The sequence below is a fragment of the Girardinichthys multiradiatus genome, chromosome 21 (assembly GCF_021462225.1).
Source record: "Girardinichthys multiradiatus isolate DD_20200921_A chromosome 21, DD_fGirMul_XY1, whole genome shotgun sequence".
NCBI classification, from domain to species: domain Eukaryota; kingdom Metazoa; phylum Chordata; class Actinopteri; order Cyprinodontiformes; family Goodeidae; genus Girardinichthys; species Girardinichthys multiradiatus.
The window spans coordinates 29,729,497-29,755,935 of record NC_061813.1 but is presented as its reverse complement, the minus strand read 5'-3'; the positions used below and the strand labels follow the sequence as shown (position 1 = coordinate 29,755,935).

The 26,439-nt window shown below is 39.2% G+C and overlaps 1 protein-coding gene across 1 annotated transcript; it reads left to right on the top strand.

Moving 5' to 3' along the window:
* Nucleotides 1–93: 93 nt before the first annotated feature.
* On the top strand, nucleotides 94–25,978 carry vps41 (VPS41 subunit of HOPS complex). Its single transcript, XM_047349778.1, has 28 exons — nucleotides 94–261; nucleotides 546–584; nucleotides 8,456–8,563; nucleotides 9,977–10,054; nucleotides 12,879–12,953; nucleotides 13,836–13,898; nucleotides 14,683–14,748; nucleotides 17,720–17,839; nucleotides 17,928–18,074; nucleotides 18,156–18,222; nucleotides 19,426–19,523; nucleotides 19,610–19,739; nucleotides 19,874–19,989; nucleotides 20,076–20,194; nucleotides 21,356–21,437; nucleotides 21,531–21,623; nucleotides 21,728–21,855; nucleotides 21,986–22,130; nucleotides 23,334–23,375; nucleotides 23,463–23,513; nucleotides 23,606–23,743; nucleotides 23,839–23,893; nucleotides 23,962–24,102; nucleotides 24,207–24,343; nucleotides 25,174–25,273; nucleotides 25,357–25,401; nucleotides 25,485–25,564; nucleotides 25,661–25,978. The coding sequence occupies exons 1-28, from the start codon at nucleotides 241–243 to the stop codon at nucleotides 25,739–25,741; spliced, it is 2,565 nt and encodes an 854-aa protein (XP_047205734.1). The 5' UTR covers nucleotides 94–240; the 3' UTR covers nucleotides 25,742–25,978.
* Nucleotides 25,979–26,439: the final 461 nt, after the last annotated feature.

Genomic DNA, 26,439 nt, shown 5'->3' with positions numbered 1-26,439 from the left:
ATTTTCCAACTGTTATTATCGTCTCTCCAAAATAAGACTCCAATACCCATAAGACATAGCGGTCTAAACTCAGTCATGTGATTTAACCGATGACCATGAAGCTCGCTTCGACAACAAACATAATTGTATAGGACTGTATACTGAATGCTTTCTTCTCGAAGTATTGTTTTTCCCCTTTTAGCTAACATGTATTTGACGTTTTGAGATTAAATAACGATTGGATATAGCACTGTTATCACAATGGCGGAAGTGGAGGAGCTGGTAAGCTAGCAGGCTAATTTTGATGCATTTATGTACACTTTATATCATTTTATTGTGGCGTTTATTCGATTAAACTTGTTTATTGAATATTCAAACAATATTCAGTTTGTCAATTGTTTCATTTGGAGTACGTAAAATACAATTCTGGGATGCTATAACTATGATGTTGTGATATTTCTGCAATTCTCTAAATTCTAGACGAAAATCACAATAATTTAACATCCGATCTTGCACTGCAAAGGTTGTTTGTTTTAAAGAAACTCAATGTGTTTTTATTTTCTCAGGAAAAGAAGCAAACTGGAGAACTCACAGATGAATCTGAGGTAAAACTCATCATTACATCATTTTGTACTGATGTTTTCTTTTTCTTTCAAATACCGAAGCAGGGGAAAGGAGTTTTACAATAGTTTGGTATAAAAGTAGGCTTATAGAAAGAGAGAGAAAAAAAACAACATAGATCAAAAAATGTCATGCAGTTGCACCAGTATGTCAGCACAGAAATGCATCAACATATTGTTAACGTCACAGGGGTGTGCATAGTTCAGTCAAGCCTGGATGATTTTTAACTCAAATAAAGCACTGTGTCTGCTGAAAGGACTGTAATACATCAACATAGCTTGATACCCGAAAGATCTTTGTCAGAGTTTGCAGAGTTTGAGAGGTGCCAAACACTCATGAATTACAGATGGTTTTCCAGATCTTTCAACATTATGTCTGAACTTTGGCATGTTACAGTACATCTGTGCTCCGGAGAATCACACACGGGCTAAATAAAACAGGACTTCTACACGGCAGTCAGGGAGGAAGCTGATTTTTATTTTTCTTCACAGGAAGCAGAGAATACAATAAATTATTAGAGGCAGGCTACGAAGTACTTCACTCTCAAGCAGGTCACAGTGAGCTAAAGAAAAGTATGGAAATCCAAAAATTATGTCAATCTTGTTTATTTTTGTGAGTTGCGTGTCAGCTGCTGTAGGACCTAATGCATTTTATTGTCCTTGAGGGAAGATGCTAACACCTCATTGTGGACTTGGCTTTGGGTTTGCATAAAACTTAGGGACTGTGTTCTGTGCAGAAGCATTTTGCCAGTGTTGCATACTCTTTAAAGTAAAAGAGAAATGTTTTTTTAGTTATTTTTCAATTTCTCTTTATTTTAAACCTGATGAAAATGGATTATTGATTACTGATGCCAATGAGGTTTGGATTTGTATTACAATTCATAGAAAAAAAAACACAACTTCTATGCCAACATAGATTCAAGGACCAATCGCATCTTTGCTTTCAATCCACCTGTCAAATATACATTCCCTGGCCAACAAGATGGACAAACTGCTTCTCCTCACCTGTAAAAACTTGGACCTCTGCGGATCTGCCACCATCTGCTTTACCGAAACCTGGTTGAGTAAGAATCCCCCAGACTGCGCACTTCTGATACCGTGTTTTCAGCTGTTTAGAGCGAACCGCAACGCAGACTTATTGGAGTAAAAGCGAGGAGGTGGAATCTGCCTTTATATAAGATTACACAGGTTGGTGCAGATATATCAAAGTGTTGAAGAAGACATGTCCTGACCTGGAGTCATTTTTCATAAACTGTAAATTGTTTTATTCACGAGGGAGTTCAAGGCTCCACTTCAGATGCTGAAAAACAACTGCCTCGGCTGATAACAGACGTGGAGAAAAAAACATCCAGACTCTCTCATCATTGTTTTTGGGGATTTTAAAAGTGCAAACCTCTCCAATGAACTTCCCAAATACAGACAGCACATTAAGTGTCCCACCAGGGATAGAAACACGCTGGACCATTACTACACAACTTTCAAGGATGCATATCATACTGTCACCAGGGCTGCTTTGGGACTTTCTGACCACTCTCTGGTCCACCTCATCCCAACCTACAGGCAGAAATTAAAAGCTTCCAAACCTGTGGTTCGGCCCGTTAGTGGACTGATGACTCAAAGCAGATGTTACAGGCCTGCTTTGACTGCACAGACTGGACTGTTTTTAAAACTTCAGACACTGATTTAAACCAACTTACTGAGGTGGTGCAACATACTTCAGTTTTTGTGAGGACCTGTGTGCAGACCAAGACCTTCTACACATATAATAACAATAAACCTTGGTTCGCTTCTCATCTGAGGCAGCTGCGCAAGGATAAGGAAGAGGCTCACAGCAGTGGGGACCGAGTCTTGTATAAGCACGATCCTGCTCATGGGCTTCAGCTCGACCTTCAACACTATAAACCCAGACATCCTCCACCAGAAGCTCATCCAGCTCAAAGTCCCATTCCTCCACCTGTCAGTGGAACACCAGCTTCCTGTAGGACCAGTAGCAGCAGGTGAGGCTGGGGAGTATCTTCTCCCGCACAAGGACCATGAGCACCAGCATCCCCCAGGGGTATGTTCTCTCCGCCCTCCTCCTCTACCTCTACACAAATGAGAGCACCGCAGCGGACCTGTCTGTGAAACTACTGAAGTTTGCAGATGACACCACTGTTATTGAACTGATCCAGGACATTGATGAGTTTGCATACAGACAGGAGGTGGATCAGCTGGTACACTGGTGTGGTCAGAACCACCTGGAACTTAACTCACTCAAAACTGTGGAGATGATGGTGTAGTTCCGGAGAACACCACCGCCACACACACGTCTCACCATCCTCAACAACACTGGATCTACTGTGGACCACTTTCAGTTCCTAGGAACCACCATTTCTTGAAACCTGAGATGGTCCTCACACATAGACAACGTTCGGAAGAAAGCCCAGCAGAGACTATACTTCCTCAGGCAACTCAACAAATACAACCTTGCACAGGGGTTGCTGGTCATCTTCTACATTGCCCTAATTCAGTCTGTCCTGTCTTTGTCCATCTCAGTGTGGTTTAGCTCATCAACAGATCAGGACAGGTCCAGACTGCAACGAACAATCAGGTCTGCAGAGAGAATCATCAGGGCTGAACTTCCCTCGATCCAGGACTTATTCAGGTCTAGGGTAAGGAAAATGGCAGCTAAAATCTCTGCAGACCCCACACACCCTGCACACAAACTTTATAGGCTTTTACCTTCAGGTCGGCGCTGTCTGCTAAAACCAGCCGCCACAGAGACAGTTTCTTTCCCCAGGGTGTTTCTCTGATGAACACTTGACAGTCCATAACTACACCATGCGTGCTTGGACTGATCTCAAAATATATTATTTTGCAAAGTCAATTGTGTATATATGTACATTTAAAAAGATATTCTTCAAAGTGTACCGGAGTCAAATTTCTTGTTTGTCTGTACAAACTTGGCAATAATGCTGATTCTGATTCTGATTTTAGTGTTACACAAACTTGATCAGGAATTAAAAGGCCTGCAGACATACAAAAGGGTATTTTGTTCCAGTCATCTGTTCAAAGCTTGACATGCCTCCACAGATTTTCTGTGGGGTTGAGATCTTAACTAGCGAGGCCGCTCAGTCACCCTTGATGTGATTCTTGCTAAGCTACTTCTTTGCTGTACCGATGGTTTGTACGGGTCATTGACATATTGGAATGCCCATCCACGACCCATCTCTGATGTTGTGACTGAATGAAAAGAAGTACGTTCTCGTCCATGATTTGTTGGTACCTGTCCCCAAAGTTGTATTGCCAGTTTAGAGGGAAAACTGTCCCCAAGTGCAATGTTTCTGCCACTGTTACTGACTTTGGAGATGCTGTCCATCAGGACAAACTCAGTGTTTCTCTTCCTACCAGTGCAGTGGGTCGCATGGATTCCAAAGAGCTTGATTTTTGTATCGTCCAAGCCTGACCCATTTTCTCGAGCCTTCTTTAAATCAATTAGGTGTACACCTAAGATGGCCTGTATATTTAACAACAGAGGGATGCAAGAATAATTTTGAATTTAACCAATTAAAATAGTTACATTTTGTTGAGAGCAATTTTATTAGACTGCCATGAACATAAATTCAAAATCTGACCCTTTACAAGTTTTAGAGCTATGCTTATCTGTCTGATGTGGGATGTTCTCTCACATGCCCCCATTTCACACAGAAAAACGAATAATACGAATCACCTTAAATGCTGAATCACAATAAGTTCCTTAATTTGTAACTGATCCATATTTCATTCTTAGTCGGTTCTTGCAAGTATTGAGCAATCTGGAATTCATGGCAAAAGTTTTGAGCTGTTTAAAATTTTGGTGCCGAACTCCCAAATCCAAAACATCTCAGTCAATTCTTAACAAATTTATAGGCATTCCTATGTGTTGTTAACTCAATCAGGGATTGGTGATGCATTGTCTTGACCACTCAGGGCCATTGTAACCCCTAAAACTGTGAAAATCTCTCTTTTGCCCTTAGAAAACAATTAGTAGAAAAAGTAAAAAACCAAAACAATGAATTTTTAAATAAATAACAAAATAAAAATAAAAAGTTAAAACCAGTTTTTTCAAAATTTTATTTCTAATTACTTTTTTTTAATAAAAACAATCAAGTGACTTCAAATCAAACATTTTAACTCGTAAATATTAACAATCATCATTCAAATAAAATTCACTCCTGCTAGTCCCTCGTCAGTTTTTATTTTATCTTGATGGAAAATCCCAAGAATTGTCAAGAATAGTAATAACTTAAAATCTAATCTTACCTGATTCTTAGATGTGTTTGGCCTAATGATAACTTATTCCTAAAGTTCGTTCCGTATTCTTAATAGATTTGTGTAAATCGTACTCAATTTTTGACAGTATTTGTTCGAATCAAGCCGAATCTTAGGATTTATCTTTATATGTCGTACCTGTGTCGTAACTGAATTTTAGGGCTTCACAAATTGGCAAAGAATTTTGTCAGAATCCTAAAATTTAGCAATTCTTGGTGATGTATTACTTGGTGATTCGTATTATTTGTGGTCTTTGTGTAATGGTGGCTATATCAAGTTAGAACTCACTTCACTGAAGAGCATTATATAAATAATGAAATAATAAATTTTAAACCCAGGAATATGTTATGTCCTTGCTGGTGGATGCAGAGCCTGAAAGGGATAAAACGTATTTAGATGGTGGAAGTTTTCATCACAACAGTAGAAAACATTTGCATCTTATTGTGAAGGTGAAGACTCCAGCAACACGTGAAATACTAAAAACAACCTTTATTAGCAGACGATGTGTTGCGGCTTTTGGGCTTCATCAGGGTCAACACAAAACACCAAAAAGTTTTTGTTTAAATAAAAAAATTAGATAAATAAACTTAATTGCTGTCATCTAGTTCAAGTTTTTCTTAGAATTCCAGCGATTGCTATATGTAATTTTAACTTGTCTGCATTTTTCTGTGCACCTTTGGGAAGGAACTACTTTTAGATGTGTAAGGTGATTTCCTGCCCAGAGCCCAAGTAGTCTCTGGGCTGAACCAGTCAGCTAGCACCATCCCCCTGAATGCTGATTGGTCAGCCTGTTTATGTGTGAATGTGTGATTGGTCATTTAAACACAAAATGTTTAGTGTTTTGATGAAGGCCACAGGCCGAAATGCGTTGGTCTGTTAATAAAGCGTTGCTGGAGTCTTCCCGTCACCAGATCTTTGCCCCTCTTCATGCACTTTGGGAGTCAGTGAATTTGTGCTAGAAACTTTTGGATCTCTGCATCAGACAGTGTAATTGGTGTTATAATTTCCAAATATGTTGCACCAGAAAGTATTTACATCAGTGTTATTTGTCCATGTGTTTCATCAGACCAGGTTGTTATATTTGACACAGTTAGCTACATGCCACATTATTTTCATGATATCGAATGAAACATCCCCTCGATCTGTGACGAGTGTAATCCTTCTGTCCTCTTTATGCCTAAGGCAGAACGATATCCTTGACGTCGTCGCATGGAACGGTTCAGCATGTGTATTTAAACTGACAAGAGGCAAGAAAAGCAGCATAAACGGTTACAACACAAAACCCAGCTCTGTAGTTGACAAAACAAAAAGCAACTTATAAGAGATGGCAAAACTTTTAAAACGGGTATTTTCTCTGTGGGGATGAAGTTTGCCTTTGTTGTTTGATACGCCTTTGAAACCCGTGACAAATGCCCTCGCATCAGAAATCTCACAACCAGAATACACAGGAAATAGCCTAGATGTGGCGTTGTTGAGTGGGGAAGGATTGTTTTTGAAAATAACATTTTTTCCACGCTATTGTCCCCCACCTCCAAGCCAGGAGCACATAATGGCAGACAATGTTTTGAGTTGATGCACCCTCTGGGCAGCCACAGACTGTGCAGCATTGGTTAGAAACCGAATTATGAGTAATATTCAAGCTGTGACCGGCCTCCAATGTGGACTCGTGCTGGAAAGTGCAACACAGTGGAATACCTTAAGTTTGCTTTATGAAAACAATAAATGCATGTATTTCACTGGGGACAAACGGCACCAACAAAAAGGAGAGCATTCTTTTTCATGAGGAATTTCATGCAAAATAATACAAAAAATACACATGTTCTATCCTTTTCAAAACCAGTTAATTTTATACCGTATTACTTGCTGCTGTTGATAGCTGTGAAGGAACATTTTAATCTTTAATTTTTGCAGATTTCTTACATTTGATGGATAAAGTCATTGCTGAAAAACTAAAGAAAATAACGTGGCCACAGATCACACTTTCTATCGGGAATTTATATTAATGTATATTAATATTCCTACTGCAGTCATACAGACGCGAAAATTACATTTTGCTTCCAAATATCTCACTGATTTCATTATTTAAGAAATTAATGGTAGAAATCCATTGTTAACTATAGGAATAGGTGCTTATTAGATATAGTTTCTACATAACAGAAAAAACTATATTCTGTTCAGTACAATATCGTTGTACTGAAGCAAAAACATGGTGCAAACATGATCTGACTGCTTTTATATAAAAATCTGAAATGCAACAGCCATTAGTGCTCCTGCTGAAATATCATATGTTATTGATATATTTAAATTTTAGCATCATTTATAAAATGCAAGTACTTAAATTTTGGTACACATGCATTCATGACAAACTCTGTTCAAAAATAATTAATTAGTGATATTTTATTTAAAATATCTATAAATAATATAAAAATATTTATGAGATCTAATGCAAAGGCATTAGATGAAAGGCAATTAGCCAAAAAAGCAGAGAGCTAGAATGCCAGATGAAATTGTGATTTTTTTTTTTTTTTTTTTTTCTTTTTCATATTTTATGAAACGGAGTTAATTAAGAGTTAAAACAGGGTTTATGTAGTAGTCTTTCCAAAGCAAACATGGGTATAGCAGTGAATATTATGTGACACTAGATATCACCCTAAACATAAGTCCCTTTGGTGAATATGGTGGTGGCTCCATCATGCTATGGGAATGGATTTATTCACCAGTTAAAGAAAATCAGGTCAGAGTTGATGGGAAGACTGGTGGAGCTGAATACAGGACAATCGTGGAAGAAACCCTGATAGAAGCTACAAAAAACTTGAGACTGGGGCGGAGGTTTACCTTCCAGCAGGACAACAACCGGCTGGAAGCCTGAGCTAGGACAGCAGGGTTTAATCCAAAGCACAATCTTATGTGAGAATGACCAAGGCCTAAATCTTACTGACAAATCTGAGCAAGAGGTTATATTTGATGTTCACAGACGCTCTCCATCCAGTCTGAGTTAAAGCAAAGATTATTGAGCGAAAATGTCATCCTCAAAGCTGGTAGAGACATACCCCAAAACACTTGTAACTGTGATTGTTAATAAAGGTATTTATTTACCCAGGGAGGCTGGAAAAAAATGTACATCACACTGTTCAGATCATTATAAAAATGTTAAAAACCATGTACCATCTTCCTTCCTCTTCACAGTTATCTGCTACTTTGTGTTGATCTTCCTCACGTAATCCCAATAAAATACACAAAGGGTTCTGGTTGTAATGTGAAAAATGTAAAAAAACAGGGTCAAGAATACTTTTGCAAGGCATTGTACATAAGGCTCATATTGAATTATTTACCACTCCGGCTTAATTTTCAAAAAGGTATCTTCAAGCACCTTCACCAGGAGCATCTTCTGACCTTTCTTTTCTTTGTTTTGAAGACAAGATACTTAATAAAGGCATTTTGTATATTCCATCTCACTGCATGGACCATTTTTGAGAAAGCTTTCTGTAGTTTTAGAGGTGACCCTGTTGTAATGACTACCTTTTAAGACAGTGTTTCAGTAAGAACCCATCTCCTGTCTCCACCAGGAGGAGGACAGCGAGGAGGAGCCCAAGCTGAAGTATGAGAGGCTCTCCAACGGGGTGACTGAAATCCTCCAGAATGACGCAGCCAGCTGTATGACCGTCCACGACAAGGTAAGTGTGATAATCCACCACCCACGAGGGTATTTCAGCTTCAAGTCCAATCATCTCCAGGGGAGATTTCCTTCTGTTTACGCGCACATCTGAGAGATGCCATCTTCAAAGTTGGTTTTTGTCGCTTTTGCTCGATCTGTTGAGGCAGGCCATTCTTTTCTCACCTAGCCCCCTTGCTTTTTCCCTCTCAGGGAGGTGCATCAGAAGGCACGATTGTCTTTTCCTCTTTTTATTCCCACTTCTTACATATTTGAATGTCTGTATTTTCTTTTAAGAGGGCCACTCTCAGCGTGATGTTCAGCCATCGTGGCACCAGCAGCACACCCTCACGCCTGAGCTGAGCCAAAGTCAAGCCCAGTTACGTCTCTTCACCTGATGTTTTATTAACAACAATTGATTTTCATTTATTTATTTCTGCTTTGAGGATTTAGGCCTTTTTTGTCTGCCACACCTAAAGTAGCAATAAAGAAACACAGTGTTTGTTAAATGATAAATTGGATCAGCTCCCTGTTTTAGTAATTTCTGTTTTTGTGTACCTTTTAGCTATCTGGCAACTTGTGTGGTCACACCAGTCCCCTACCACCGTGACAACCCCCTACACCCTCCAAAGCAGCCCACGCTGCCTTATGTTCCCTCATATTTTTAAGTGTCTGAATTGGAATTTCATTTGAACAATTCCCATCCTGATAAATCCCTTTTAAAAGTCGCTCCGCCTCACAAGGCTGAACCTTTTATTTATTTATTTTTGGTTATTTTATTTGGGGAGATTGCAGGGGGCTCTGTCTGACATGCTCAGCTATGCCTGTAAATATAAGCATTTCATTATAGACTGCACTGAAGCATGGTGGGCTCGCCGCACATCCACATGCTGCTTGGGAAGGGAGGGGGATTAGGAAGACGGCGTGCAGCAGGGGTCGGGGTGGAAGAACACACACTTAATCTAATGCTAGAAGCCCCCGGTTTCTGTAATTTTTTTTGTCCTCGTGGACTTGCACGCCCTCACACACACACACACAGACACACACACACAGACACACACACACACACAGGCGTATGGATCCGTGCACCCCTGCTGAAGCCTTAAAACACAGAAACCAGTTGCTGCTCAGGAGAAGAAACGAGTCTATGCTGGGAAAGAAGGTGATTGGGTTGCAAGAGGAGCATGTAGAGTGCATTTATTATGCTTAAGCATTTTAATTTGAGGGGGAAATGCCATTTCACACTGTCTGCTTTAATAAATAGGGCTTTTCCACTCCCTGCAATTTCACAGCTTTGCCTCCAAGCCCACCCAATCCCCACTATGACCACGTTCCAAGGAAATATTTTTTATCCTTTCCCACAGCCAACTTTTTTTTTTCAACTTAAAATTGTTAAACATCTTCTGGTTTAACTTACTTTTTTGTCTTTTTTCAGTTTCTTGCTCTAGGAACCCATTTTGGAAAGGTTTTCCTGCTGGACATTCAAGGAAATGCCACTCAGAAATATGAAGTTGTAAGTATGAATTTGTAATTGGTAGTAGCGACATTAGTAGTAGTCTCTTAAGGTATGCAATTATCCAGGCGGTGATAAATATGTAAAAAGAGTTTGGAAGAATATTAGTATTTCCACAAGTTATTCCTTCCTTCCTTCCTTGAGTGGAGGTTTCCTTTCATCCTTGGATTTACTTCCCTCCATCCTTATTGTCCTTTCTGTCCTCCTTACTTATCCTTCCCTCTATTCATCCTTCCTTCCTTACTTCCTTCCTTTCTCTAATATATATATTTGGTGGCCACAAATTAATATTTCGTGTCCACGAATTAGTATTTTATGGGAACAAATTAGTATTTTCAGTTGATCAGAGTGCCTAGGAACTAGATTATAAGTATGATGAGACACAGAGGCCCAAAATGGGAACAACAAAACACAACTGCCATTTAAGAAGTGAGGAAATGGCTACAAGAAAGACAGTTGCACACCTAAACTTTCCCATATCTACAGTCCGAGACACAACCATAAAAGTTTTACTGGAACTGTAGCAAAGTAAAAACGTTTGCCGGCACACACGTTGAAGAGGAAGGTGAGGGAATCTTGAAAGCTCACTGTTAGAGCTGTTAACAGTAGTTAAAGTGACATCTGGGGTCACCAAGTCTCCATAACAACAGCTGGTTTTAAAGCTTTTGTTCACCTTTTTACTGGGTTGCCTTAAATAGATGAGGGTACTATAAGTTCTTTTACATCGTCAGCTTGTATAAAGAGAAAGAAGTTTGGATCGTCTTGGTGACTTAAGAGCTAGGTGGAAAAATGCTGCCATGTTAAAACTACTCTAGTTGTGAAAAGGTTCATAGCAGTTTATGCAAAGCCTATTTTGTAAAACATTCTGCCGCCATCACATGTACTTGGAACCGTTATTGACAGAAGAGTCTGGTTAATTGCAGCAGAGGCTGAGCTCCATTAGACCACCTTTCTTTTTTTCTATTTGTACACATTTATTTATTTTATTTATGACTCCATGACCATGCTGCACTTTGGGAAAACACTCATGTTGAACATGAGCATGTTGAAAATACCTGTCCAGAGTAACCTATTGTGGTATCAGAAACCCCAAAAAATGATTACCATCAAAAAATAAACTTTATTCTGCTGATTGAAATGATTAATTACGTCTATTTCAGATAATTCAGGAGTCTGCAACCTGTGGCTGGGGTCCCTATGTCACACTTTAGCCCAATCACATTCAGTCTTCACAGCTTTGATTTGATGTGATGTAAAACTTAACAATATTTTTTTATTATAAATGCAGTACATTAGGTGGCAGACATAATCACAACATTAATATCCATGTTAAACAATCACAAAGGACTCCTGGGAAGCGCAATTTTTATTTTATTTTTTGAAAGATATGTTTTTCGGCACTAGTGGCCTTTATTTTGTATTTTTTGACAGTTGGTAGACAGGAAAGGGGTAGAGAGAGCGGGAGACATTCGGTAACTGTCACCGGGTCCGGGACTCGAACCTGGGACAGCCACCTCGAGGACCATAGCCTCTGCACATGGTCGCGTGCTTCGCCCCTATACCATCAGCGCCGTGCCCGGAAGCGCAATTTTTTTATAGACATATTTCAAGTGCCAGGCATGCAAATTCTGCATGGCAAATATATTTTTGACCTGTTGGATAGTAAAAGACTATCAAACATTATAGTGAAATCTTAAACTCTATCACTCGAGAAGCTCTGGATAGAGAATATTTACAGACTAATAAGGTTTTTCACCTTAAATGCAAAATGTATATATTCTTTTGTACAATGTTGGCTTAATTTCTGCTCTGAGTGCTTTTTTTTATCAGACAAGGGCATGTTTTAGAGTCTGTATACTACAGTTAACGATTATTCAATTACCAAATTAATTAAAGATCATTTCAGTAATCGATTAATCATGATTTATCTGATTAATTGTTTCAGCCCTAGTTTAATATATAAAATGAGAGCTGTTCCAGGTAGAGACAGGGAGCCACAGCGGCCAAGGTTGAAAAACACAGATTGTCGGGAAAATGTCGGATTTGTTAGATAAACATAATGATGTGCCATAACCCTATTATAGTTTTGCAAGCTGCGGACATTATTTTTAAAGATTGGTCAAGGAAAACCGGTGGTCCCCATAAAGCACTGTGCAACAACAGCTGACGGGAGTTGGGTTACATCCGGGACTCTGATACAGATGCACAGTAGCCATATTCTATATTTGGGATTGGATCAAAAGGAACTCTTCATCCAGTCAGAGCATAATTTGAATGCATAGAAACAAACTGATGTTGCTCATTGGTTTCAGACCTGTTGTCATATTTTCCTTTTACATGAAACACATTTTTTCTCTGGAGAAAATGATCTCTGAGCAGGAATGTAATTTCCAAATCAGTAATCAGGACTGAATTGATGAGCTCAAAAGGATTTGTTTTGCAGTACGGTACCTTTACTCATGCTTTTAATGACAGCTTATCTGAAGAACAACTTTAACTCACTGCCAGATATTCATCGTTTCACAGGAAACGAGGAAGCTGAAACCTCTTAGTACAAGCTGTTGTCTTAAGATGAATATAATTCTTTGAATATGAGTCTCTGTTTTGATAATCAGTTCAATTACTTTGTCTTTTGAATGCTTCCATAGTCCATAACTTGGGATTTTAAATTTAAAAGCATTAAGTGAATTAATCCCAACATTTTTATTATTGAGTTTTTTATTTATTTATCTTCATTAAATACGGATTCTTTTTTACTTACGGTGGTTAAAATGTCAACAAGAAACATTTGGACGGTCAAACTGACATTTTATTGCCTCCGCAGAGTTCAGTGAAGATTAACCAGATCAGCCTGGATGAAAGCGGGGAAAATGTGGGCATCTGCTCCGAGGATGGGAAGGTGAGATCCGTCTGCTCGTCAGTGCTGGTTACAGATCCTTGGTCCTGCAGCTTCTTTCTGAGGCCAATCACTGTCTTTCCATCTTGAAACTCATCTTATCAGCCTCAAACTTTCAGATCATGTTAATGATCTGAAAGTTAGGGAGGCACTTCCTCCAAATTTAGAGCATTAAGCTGGAGTTTTATCTCCTCCAGATCTGCACATAAATTTTGTTGCAGCTCGTAACCGTTTTGAGGAGCAGTTTTAAAGGTTTGCACGCTGATCCGTTGAGCTGTCAGTCAGCCATCAGCCCCTGCATGAGTACCATCTCCATGTTCTTGCTGTTATCTTGTCTCTTCCCATCATTATCACAATCCTTCATGGAATTTGCAGTCAAGATATGCTCTGTGATACCACTCTGTCCCCCTACTTTGAGCAACAAATAAGATCTTGTCGCACAAAAAAAAGTGGAGCAGACAATTAAAACTGATGCAACATCAGCAGCTCGCCACCACTAATTCAGTTTCCTGTTAATCCTTTGAAATCTAACCTAATCCTTAACCATTAATGCGAAATAGGAGATGGCATCTGAGTTTTATAATATTCCCCCATCATGGGAAAAACTTTCTGGGGTGCTCAGATATCCTACTGTAGCAAACTGAAGCTGTGGTCAAGTCCAAGATTAGGACTTCTGTTCTAAAGCCTGCAGGGTTAAAAAAAAAAACAAAATCAGCTTCCCCACTAATTGGTGACCCAGAGGAGGAGCAGGGCGCCAATCAAACTCTTTTCCAACAACTGTTTTCCCCGCTGGCCTCGGATAGTTGCAGAGACAGCAATTAAAGGAGAAATGTTCAGTAATTCACCTTTGCTTTTTGTGTTTCTGCCGTCTCATCTCTGTTCCAGGTTCAAGTGTTCGGCCTCTACACGAGAGAGGGCTTCCATGAGAGCTTTGACTGTCCTATCAAAGTACGTTTTTTCCCCTGTAACATCTTTTATCAGCTTGGAAAAAGTATTCTAACCCTGATCTCTTACTGTATGTCACTTACAACCACAAACCTTATTGTATTTTTGGGAGGGATTCTGTGTGATGGACTAAACTAAATAGTGCATATTCATGAAGTGAAAGGAAATGATGCAAAATGTTTTACAAATAAAAATCTGAAAAGTGTGGCATGCACTTATATTCAGGCCTTCTGAATGCTTCGTGGAACCACCGTTTGGGGCAAGTCTCTACCAGGTTTAAACATCTGGAGACTGAAGTTTTTCAACATAGCTCAATCTGCGGTTCTATACCCAACTTTAAACCTCACCACAACTTCACCCATGACCTGTCAGCTGTGTTCCTTGGCCTTCATGAACCTGTTCGTTCACTAATGTTCTCTAACAAATCTCTGAGGCCTTCACAGAACACCTGAGATTTATGCTGAGATTAAATAACACAGAGGTGGACTGTGTTTAATAATTAGGTGACTTCTTAAGGCTGTTGGTTGCACCGGGTTTTATTTAGGGGGTACGCAACACTTTATTTTAATCATTTTCATTTTATTTTACTGCTTTTGTAAAATATTTTACAGACCATGTCTGCTTTCTAAATATGCAGAATATTTTGTTGGTCTGTCACATACAATTCTGGTAAAATATGTTAAAGTTTGTGTTTGAATCATCCTAAACTTAAAGGGGTAAGGATACTTTTCAAGGTATTGTATATTAGTGGTAGTAAAATATCTTTTTTTTTTCTTCTATGTTGCAGGTTGTTTCATTACACCCTCAGTTCAGCAGATCAAACTACAAACAGTTTGTCACCGGGGGCAACAAGGTAGGTTTAAACTGTACTCCCCCCACTAATGGTCATCACATACAGTTTTCAGCATTTACCGAAATTTTCCTGCTGTAATAATTCCCTCCTGATTGCGTCCGGGTGAAACCGATTCGTGTGAAAAACGAAGTGACTTTGGCCCGACTCGGAAGCCAAAACTCAGGCCTTTTGTCTAGTGTGAAAGGCTCTTACTTTTCTGTCTCTTCGCTGGAGTGCTCTCAGCGCAGCTGCCCATTTTCACAAAGTGCTATTCTCTCCGCAGTGTTTCAAAAGCAACGCTTTACGAGCGCAGCAAATAGATGCCATTATAAAGACTCTTAGGATTTTCTTTGGGAGAAGTGTATAGGGTGAAATGAATTTAAACATTAGATTTGATTTTTCCCCACATCAGAAAAACATCTGCCTATTAAAAACAGATATATTGCAATAAAGCTCTATCCTCGTGTCATTGAGCCATGAACAAGGTGCTCTGACATTTATACAGCAGTGTGAGGAAAAGTTTCTCCATAAAACTCCATTATTAGCGTTACTTTGCCATTTTCTTTCAATTGCAGCTGATTCCTCTCCCTTCCATGTTGTGAAGGCCTCCACAAGGTGCCTGTGATGAAAATCAATAAGCCTCAACGGGCGCCACATCCTGTCAAAGGAAATTCAATTTTGTCTCCCCAGTTCTTTTGTCATATCATCTCTTTGTAGAGCAAACTGTTTATTAACATAGCCCAAATGCTGAATTAGAGTGCATTCTGCCTCTCTGGTAACAAATCTGTACTTCTTTGGGGGGCTTTTTGTCCAACTTTATACAGTTAGGATGCCGACAATGCGAAGAATGTGCAAAAGATAAAGCCAGCGTGAGGCTGTGAATTCCATCTGTAATGATGACACAAGAACTGATTTTTAAATACGCTTCATTCTACACCTATCTCATTGTCTCCAATAAATGGTGTGCAGCCAAAAGAAGCAGTCAGCATCATGATGAGAGATAAGGATGTGAAATCATGCCTGAAATGCAACACATTTTCAGCACTGCTTTTATGGCTTCCATGCGGTCTGCTCGCAAAATTTGTCGACCCATATGTGCGTCCAAAATGACTTCTTCCATCAGTGAACGTGAAGCTTGTCCTGCTTCACTGGAGTCAAATGAATAATCTGTCTTAATTTTCCTTGTGCCAAAATGCTCTTAAGTGAAATTAAGTCTGTCCACGCAGAGGAAAAAGCAGGTTTTATGTCATTATGTACAGTTTGACTTGAATTTATGAGGCTTCTACTGCTGCTTAACAGCCTCAGCTCCTGTTGGATTGGTGGTATTTGCTGTTTGTCTACTGCCCTCTGCAGGTTCCTCATCATTACTGCACTGCACAGTTTCACACTGGCATGCCTTGCAAGTACTGCAATAATCCCACCTTGAACTTTTCCACATTTTGTATTGCTTCCACCAAAAACCTTTATGTATATTATTGGTGATTTAATGTGATAGACCAAAATGAAGTAGTGCACCGTTGGGATGTGGAAGTTAAATGAGTTTTGAAAAGTTTTTAATAAACTTTTAATAATGTGCATTTGTGTTCAACCGCCTTTGCTCGGATACCTCCTAAATAAAATCTTTTTCAGTCTATTGCCTTCAAAACGCTTTAAATTAGTAAATGACGTTGGTGTGTGGTTGAATCTCAGTATAAATGTTCTGTGAAGGCTTTAGAGGTTTGGTAGGGAACATTAGTGGAAAAAAAAACAGCAGACAGGTCAGGAATATGAGCATCAAACTGAAAACTCTTCAATAAAGAGTACGGGATAACGGCAAACCTGCTGAGGTATGGCTGTCCGCTTCCACTGACATCTTTGCAATGAGATCAACGGGCAGATGCAGCATCCTAAATCAAACATGGTGGACAAACTGGAATAAAAGTTAGAAATTATGTTATGTATGATTAGGTTTGTAAAATGATATGGGAGGAAACTAAGTCTTGTTTTTCAGGCTGATTTGAATCTGCTAAATCCTGAAATCTGATCTTTGTGCAGAAATACCAAAGATCAAGACATGATTATATTAACAAAGAAACTGTTAGAAGTTTTTCTTTTGGTGTTTGCTTGCATTACTTGCAGAAGCAAGAATGTGCACATAAGTGTGTGTGATTGCAGGTATGCAAGAGTCATATGAGCATTACAGTGGTGGCTAATTTTGATCAAAGCATATTCGTGTGTTAAAATGGCCTAGTCAAAGTTCATACCTAAATCCTGCGTACTGGAAAATTGATGTTCACATACACTCATAGACTAAAGGAAATGTCCTTGTCACAGCACTCCTCCATTTCACACACAGTGTCCCCCACAGAACAGAGAACACATCGGAAAAATAAACAAAGATATGACCAGTATCTGTGTTCTGTGGTGCTCCGGTGTTCATCGTGACTGTTGGTGATGGGGTTGGGCCCACCTGCGCTGTGTCCAGCCTGTCACTATAGAACTGAGACACATAACCCGTGTCTTTTTACCAGGCCTCCTGCAGAGCTGAATGACCTGCTGAGGAGAGAATTCAGCCTTTATAAATCAGGTGTGTTGGAGCAGGTCTGTATCTAAAAGTTGCAGGATAGTAGCTCTCGAGGACTGGAGTTGGGAACCCCTGGTTAAGAAGTTATGGATGTGGTGGATAAGTCATGAGGAGGAAGGATGTAGAAGTGGTGTACCTTCTGGACCAACAGATGCTTTTAGATGGTATTAAACAGGGAGCTGAAGTCCGCAGACTGAATCCTGGCAGAGTGATGCGGGGGGGTCCAGGTGCTGATCTGACGGAGTCTGAGCTAACTGCAGCAAAAAGTGTTTCTGTTTTTAGGGTCTTTTTTGGGAGGCTTAATACCACATTTGGGATAAATGTTACATTGTGTTGGTTAATCTGTAACGTGACAAATGTGGAAAAGTACAGGAGGTATGAATAGTTTTGCAACCACTGTACATGATGTATCTGCTTTTTTCCTTCAAGCTGCTTCTGTATGAAAGAAACTGGTTGAACCGGTGGAAGACTTTGGTCCTACATGAAGGTGAGGGTACCATCACTAATGTGAAGTGGAGAGCCAACCTGATAGCCTGGGCCAACAACTTGGTGAGTGACAGCTTCATGAATCCCGAGCTTCATGTCTAGTGCTGACTGCATAAATGCTTATGTTGCATCATTTTCCTTTTTTTTCCAGGGAGTTAAAATCTACGACTTCAGCGCAAAGCAGCGGATCACAAACGTTCTGAGGGATAACGTGAGTCTGCGGCCTGACATGTACCCCTGCAGCCTGTGCTGGAAAGACGACACCACTCTCATCGTTGGCTGGGGGACTTCCATCAAGGTCTACTTCTTGTTCGTTTCAGCACTTATTTCAGGCACCACTTGTTGCATGTTTAAGTGTCGTCTTGTTGTTTTTCCTCAGATTTGTGCAGTAAGAGAGCGAAATTCAACTGAAATGAGAGATCTGCCCAATCGCTATGTGGAAATAGGTAAATAAACCGTGTAGCGATAAAGCAGATATTATATCTGCTTATGTTTTGTAGAGGTCCGCACACCATTTCTAATCAGTTCTGTATGATTTAGACATTTTCTTAATTTTTCTGCATAATGAACAGGGATAAAAGAGGATGAATAGATCCAAATCTGATTGGTTTTGATTCATGTAACTAAACTATGGAAGAAAAAATAGCATTTCAGTATTAATAAACAATTTACATCTAAATGCAATTACAGTTATAATGTCCTGCTCATCTACTCCTTTGCCTTCATGGTCATAAAAAGACAAAAAGGCTGACTCTAGAGCTAGAGTTTATTTTGTCCCCCTGGGCTCCTGTAACTAGCAGTGAGACGTTTTCAAGGGACCTGTTAAAATGTATTAAAAACAGGATTTTTCTTCATTATTCTTTTATTTCTCTGTGTTCTACACTACCCAAATATTTTTATGTTTTACATTTTTTCCAAATTCTAGTTTGACTTTTTGGGTTTTTTAATTTTAATTTATATATTTATAATATTTTCTACACCAATAGAATTTGCTGACACAACAGATTTTATAGTCATATTGTATTTAATAATTGTTTTCTACACCAGTAAAAGATTCACCACATACCTTTTATTTATTTTTTTGACACAGTCTTTGTTTGATTTTATTTTTGCTCTTTCTTTTGGCATAAATGAAATGATGACTTCACAAATGTTATAACATGGGTTATATATTTTGTTTTATAAATTTTTTTTTTTTTAAACTTCGCCACTAATAAATATTTCTTTGAATTTAATTTTGATTTATTGATCATTTCATTACATCATTTGATCATCCTCTAAGCACAGCATGTAAGGGACTAATTCCCTCAAGACATCTCTGAATCATAAAACAAAGGCAAAAAAAAAAAAATCCCCAAAACCTGATTATTGATGACTTGATCAACTTTCTTTTGCAATTTGTAAGCAGTGTTACACTTTTTTATGCTTGTCTCAAACATCCTGAAAGATATGGTTTGTAATTCAGACTTAAAAAACAAGATCCGCAGCTGATTTCCACACCACAGCTTCCCATGATAATAAAGTTTAGCATCAGTCATTAATTAAGTAGAACCAAGGAAAAGACATCAAAGGATTGAAGTGTTTAATATCTGTCACTCTAAACCACCTGATGTTCCCTTATGTAACTCCTCACGTTCTGCTTCTTTCAGTGTCTGCATTTGAGACAGAGTTCTTCATCTGTGGTTTGGCGCCGCTGGCGGATCAGCTCGTCACCCTGTTTTTTGTGCAGGAGCACATGGACCAGATGGTAAATCTAACACTGCTGAATGTGTGCATTAACAGCATATTAAAGACAGACAGGATTGGGCGATAACCCGCTACGTCTCCATGCAGGATGAAGAGGTTCGCGCTCGGCCTCGTCTCGACATCATCCAGCCTCTCCCCGAGAGCTGCGATGAGATCTCCTCAGATGCTCTGAGCGTTCGCTTCTACCAAGACAATGAGTGCAGGGACTACCGCCTTGGTGAGACCATCGAACCCAGCCTGGGAGAAATGTCACGCTGCCTCTCTCTGCAGTCTGATTTTATTATGCATCGACTACCAAATGTCAGCGGTAATGCTTGGTGTGCAGAGCCATAAATGTATTTTCATTAACAGAGCATTCAGAGGGAGAGTCGCTCTTCTACATCATCAGTCCCAAAGACATCGTTGTGGCTAAAGAGCGAGACCAGGATGACCACATCGATTGGCTGCTCGAGAAGAAGAAATATGAGGTTTGTGTTGCTGAACTTTACCCGAAGCTTGCTAAAGGTTAAAAAGGAATGTCAGAGTTTAATTCTGCATCCTTTTGCTGAGACAGGAGGCGCTGATGGCTGCAGAGATCAGCTTCAAAAACATCAAGAGGCACGACGTTCAGAAAATAGGGATGGCTTACATCAATCACTTAGTGGAGAACGGAGACTACGACACTGCTGCCAGGTCAGGCCTCTGTGTGCTGCAGATTTACACTGAAACAAAAACCAAGGATGTCCCTAAAAATACAAAAACTATTTTTAAAGAGCTAACTTAATAGATAAAAATCTCAAATAATTTTTTTTTTTTACACACAGAGTTTATGTGCTTACTTTTGACAAAGAACTTAACAGTAAATGAGCTTTTTTCTCTAATTATCATCGTTTAAAGTTCTAGTCGTGTTATCAAGGTGAAATAATGATGCAACATAAATCTTCAATGCATTTTTTAAACAGGAATTTGGTGCACAAGTTTTAATTTAAAATTATACATACCGGTTCAAATATTTACATACACAGCTGCTATTTGGATAAATCTCACTTACAAAGCTGGATATTTTTCAGGCAGAAAGCTTTTTCTGTAAGATTTAATTTAAAATGGTTTCCTGATATAAATATACTCATGAGATTGAGGTCTGGGCTTTGGAAAGTAATTCATGATGCTTAATGTTAGTCCGATTCATCCATTGTCTTGTCATTGTCACCAAACGGCCCAGTTTTTGTCTCGTCAGACCATAAAACTTTTCTGCAGAAGACATTTTGCTTGTCCATAAAGCCAGCTGCAAATTTTAGTAAAGCTTTAAGGTTTTAATTGTGAAGCAGCTGTTATCTTGGTCAGCACCCTCTCAGCTCATGACGACGTTAAACGCGCTTCATTGTGGACGACGACACTTTTGTTCCAGCATCTTCCGAATGATGGTGGTTCCTGGGTTGTTCCTAAATGTCCTGACAAACTTCCTTTCATGTGAGTTTAGTAGTTTAGGTCAGATGGTTGAAATTTCAATATTTAAACAGAACAATGATTCCAAACACTCATCTAAAGGGGTTTTTAAATGGATGAAGCAGGTTAACATTAAGCTTCTGTAATGGCGTTCCCAGAGTCCATTGTTAGCTATGGTCACAAGCTGAGCTCATTCCAGGTAACCAACCTGTTAAAATTAACACTCCCAGCTGGTTAAATATACTGCAAGATAAAAGCCAAAAAGTTGTTGATGCATGCTACAATTAATGATGTTCATAATTACAATGACTGTATATGGATTATAGGCCAATCTGTATGTTATTACCCATAATATTAAATGTTCATTGTCATCATTATTAAAAGATTAGGTTGTGTTTTCTCCTGCAGAAAATGTCAAAAGGTTCTTGGTAAAAACATGGAGTTGTGGGAGAATGAGGTGTACAGGTTTAAGACCATTGGACAGCTGAAGGTAGGGTTGATTGTATTTCAAGCAAACACAAACATTTCTGTAAATTCTGTAAATTGTTACCGTCTCTGTTTCTCACCTCCTCTTTACCTTCAGGCCATCAGTCAGTATTTACCAAGAGGAGATCTGCGTCTCAGGCCGGCCATTTATGAAATGATCTTGCATGAATTTCTAAAAACTGACTACGAGGTACTTTGTCTTCTCTGACAGTTGTTTTGTTTTATTAATATGCGGCAGCGATCACCTGTTTAATTACCATCCACCTCTATTCCCTTTTTTCCCCCATTAAAAAGGGTTTTGCTACACTGATCCGGGAATGGCCGGGAGAACTTTACAATAACATGGCCATTGTTCAGGCCGTCAACGATCACCTAAAGAGGGATCCCACCAACAGCACGTTGCTCACCACGCTAGCTGAACTGTGAGGGACCATAACCTCTCCTACATGCTTTTAAAACATGAGTTTAGATGCAATATTGCAGGACATCTGTGTCGCTTATTAAGCTAAAGTTCTTAATGCTTTTCTTCTTTGGGGCTTGATGCCAACTCAGGTACACTTACGACCAGCGCTACGACAGAGCCTTGGAAATCTACCTGAGGCTTAGGCATAAGGACGTCTATCAGCTGATCCACAAACACAACCTGTTCTCCTCCATCGAGGACAAGATCGTCCTCCTGATGGAGTTTGACAAAGAGGTAAGAAAACGAAGCTCATATCTAGTCAGTCAGCACATACATGTACAACTGTTACAATGCCACATTTTTGTAATCTTCCACCTTTTATTGTAAGATATATCTTATCCAAATAACCTCGAAAACAAACAGAAAAATCTACATAAAGGAGGTGCAATAAGCTGGGTGCATTAGTTTGCACATTTAAACTAACACTTGGTTGAAGCACCGTTTCTTTTAGTTTCAGCTTTCAGTCTTGAGTTCACACCTGTGAACCTTGGAGAATCTGATGAACCACACATAATGTTTCAATGTTCTAGTAGAAGCTTCTTGGCATTTGCTGTGTTGAATCCTTTAGCTAGAGCCATAGTGTGCATAGAGGTTACTATGAATCCAAATCATTTTATCTGGGCAAAGATATTGGTCAGGAGAAGATTTTAAAAAGCCATAGCATTTATCATTAACTGGGGAAAACATGGGACAGCAGTGTTGTACAACAATAGATTTGGTTTGGCTATGAAAAAATATTAATTAAGTTTATATTAAATTGATTAAGTACCAAAGACAATTATTAACAAAGTCAGTAATATTAATCAAAAGTACTGAGTCGGGGCACCACCTGATTATCAGGTTTTAATATCAAGGAGCTCTCAGTCTGTCAGTTATTGTTTAATGAATACCTGCCTGCTGAGGTGTGGTTTTATAGAACAATAGATGAAGGAACCTTCAGTTCTTTGCTAGAAACTTGAGAATGAACAGCAATTTCATTTCTCAGCATCGCAGTGAGTCCAAACATATATATATATATATAATAATAAAAAAAAGTGACTGTGAGAGAAATTTAACATTTTGTAATGACGCAGAGCCCAGAGCTAATTTGTTAGGAAATCTGTGGGGTCCTGAAGAGGGCTGTGGACCAGAGATGTCCTCACGATCTGATAGATTTGGAGACTATTGATAAGGCAGAGTGAGAAATATCAAAAGCTTGAGTTTAAGGGAGTACACACTCATGCAACCAGGTTATTGGATCTTATTCATTTTGTTTTCATATTTTTCAGAAAACTGATTTGTTTGTTTCAGGTGTACAGGATATTGGTCACATTAGAAGTGGAACTTATTTGCAATGTTGTAATTTCTTTGTCCCCCAGAAACTTTGCGTTTGAATAAAAGTGCAGTTTCACTGTAGATACAGTTGTGTTCCTATAATGTATAATTTTATGTTGCTAGAAAGCTGTTGATATGCTTCTGGACAACGAAGACAAGATATCTGTAAGTGCACTTGACTGTTCTGTATCCTTACCTTCTGTATTGAAATGCGCCCTCTGCTGACGTCTTCTTCTATATTTCTTCCAACAGATAGACAAGGTGGTGGTGGAACTTGATGGAAGACCTGAGCTGCTGCATGTGGTGAGCTGATTTATTAATTTTTTTTACTTTTTAAGTCTAAAGAATCAAAGTTTAGTCGCACAGCAAAACTCTGGTTTGTTTTTCCCTCCCAGTACCTCCATAAACTGTTCAAGCGGGATCACCACAAAGGCCAGAAGTACCATGAGAGACAGATCGGTCTGTATGCAGAGTACGACCGACCAAACCTCCTGCCTTTTCTGAGGGATAGCACCCACTGCCCTCTTGAAAAGGTGCGTCCCACCATAGAGCAAGTTAAAGTTAAAGCCAAGCTATCAAAAAAAGAAATTGTTTTATAACCTCATCTTATTTTGACTTTGTTGGTCAGGCTCTTGAGATTTGTCAGCAGAGGAACTTTGTGGAGGAGACTGTCTTCCTGCTCAGTGAGTATTGATGGATGAACATGTTTGTTGTTGGAAATGAAAGAACTAATCCGGATTGTTGCTCCCAGGCAGGATGGGGAACTGTAGACGAGCCCTCCAGATGATCATGGAGGAGCTAGAAGACGTGGACAAAGCAATAGAGTTCGCTAAAGAGCAGGATGACGCAGAGCTGTGGGAAGATCTCATCTGTTACTCTATCGACAAGCCACGTGAGACGTCACATCTCTGATTTAAATGGCACCACCCTCTTACCGTGTTAACCTATCATTTCATTTCTCCTCATGCTGTCCTTCTGATTTGTGACTGATTCCAGCTTTCATCACTGGCCTCCTCAATAACATTGGCACTCACGTGGACCCCATTCTGCTCATCAAACGCATATCGGAGGGGATGGAGATCCCAAACCTTAGAGACTCACTGGTGAAAATTCTCCATGACTACAACCTGCAGGTTTGTCCAGTTCTCACTGGAGAACTTCACCTAATCTTCTCAGTGAAGGTTCAGACATCGCCTCTGATCCATTACACACTTCTCTAAGTGATCCATTGCAAAAGCATTTAGACTTTTTTTTTTTTTTCACATTATGTCATTACAACCATAAACTCAATTTTATTAGGATTTCATGTGATGGACAAATACAAAGTATTGTGTTTCCATGTAAAAAATCAAAAATGTGTGAACTGCTTTTGTGTTTGACCGTTCTGACGAGATGAAGATTTTTGCCTGTTCTTCTTTTGCAAAATACTACAAGGTCAGAGAGTCTTGGCACAGATTCTGAGTTGTATTTAGGTCTGGACTTTGACTAGGCCTTTCCAATTTTTTGCAGCCTCTATCAGGTTTTCTACCAGGATTCCCGTCTTTAGCTCCATCTATCTTCCCTTTGACTCTGACCAGCTCTCTAACCCTGCTGAATAAATGTATCCCCAAAGCATTATGCTGCCACCGCTTCGTTTCACAGTGGGAACGGTGTGTTCAGGGTGATGGGTTCCTTTAGGTTTCCTGTACATACTGTATAGCATTTTGTAAACCAAAACCTTTTATTTGGATGTCATCTGATCAGAGCACCTTCTTTCTTGTTTGATGTGTTTCCTAAACCCCAACATCTTTAAAAAGAGCAGCCATAGTCAATTACACACAATCAGTTTACTAATATGGGTGATTTCTGACGGAGGTTTGCTTTAAGTTTGTGTACAGTTAATTTAATTGATCCAAAACAGACATTTTATGAAGGATTTTTCTTCAAGTATTTTAAAAATCAGCTTTTATCTCCCATCTCCAAGATCCTTCTCAGAGAAGGATGCAAAAAGATCCTTGTGGCCGACTCGCTCTCCTTGCTCCAGAAGATGCATCGGACACAGATGAGAGGAGTCAGGGTCGATGGTGGGTCTTTATACAAATTAAAATGGAAATAATGTACGTTAAGTCAAACTTTTAAATATGCTCTTTCTGTTTTGTTCTTTCAGAAGGGAACATCTGCGAGTCGTGTCACAGTGCGATATTACCCTCAGGTAACAGGACGCTGATGTAGCTGCATCCAACGAAGCCAAAAAAGTTGTTTTTTGTCTAAACTGGCTTTGTATTTGTGTTTCAGATATGGCCCAGCCGTTTAGTGTGGTGGTGTTTCACTGCAGACACATGTTCCACAAGGAGTGTTTACCATCTTCAGGAGCTGTAGGTGGAATCTCTCTGGGTTTGCATTATTTCACCTCATGTTGTTTGTTTGTTTTTATCATTGTTCCTTCATCTGGAACGTCCCTTTCTTCTCAGATTCCTGGGATGCAGTTTTGTAACATCTGCAGTGCAAAGAGGCGAGGACCTGGAAGTGGGATTCTTGAGATGAAACAGTAACAGTTTAAGGCGCTTGCAATTATTGATGCTGTTTGCCTCCTTTTCTTCTTTCCTCCTTGTTGCATTGATCAATAAAAATCCTTTGCCTCAGTCACTGAACTGTGAACCTGCAGAAATGCTAAACATGTCCTCTGGACTTTTGTTGTATATTTACATTTAACAAGTATAAAATTGTGTGCTTTGTTCTGCTTCCCACTAATGTTATTTGTAGAGATAAAATAAAATTATTCAAATGTTTGGATGTGATTGTTCTGCAGTTCACTAAATCCTGAGCAGGATAAAATGAACACAAACTAAAGAGTTTGTCTGAGCTACAGAACCGTTTTTATTGGGTGAGTATCATTTATTTCTTTAATTAAAGTTATAAAACAGTGTTTCATGATATCTAGAACAAAGAAAATCAATCTACTCTTTATTTTCTCAGATAAAAGCCGGTGCCCATATCAGGTCTTTCCTTAATAAACAGAATATGTTTGCAAACATGAATGGCATTATTGGCTCTTCTATGATCTTATTCTTACAGATAAAAACACCACATTTTACATATCATAATTCCACAATTTTCAAGACTCATTTTCCCAGAGTTCAGTCTGGTTTTGGACCATTTGTAAAGAATAAATACATAAGCTAAAATTTTCTGCAATTATCATGCTTTAGATATGGAACCTGCAAAAACCAAACTAAGGAGGATGGATGGA

Coding starts and splice junctions, on each gene's coding strand:
- vps41 (XM_047349778.1), top strand. CDS start 241: ATGGCGGAAGTGGAGGAGCTG. Junction 23,514..23,605: donor GACCTGAGCTGCTGCATGTG/GTGAGCTGATTT, acceptor TTTCCCTCCCAG/TACCTCCATAAACTGTTCAA. Junction 23,744..23,838: donor CCCACTGCCCTCTTGAAAAG/GTGCGTCCCACC, acceptor TTTGTTGGTCAG/GCTCTTGAGATTTGTCAGCA.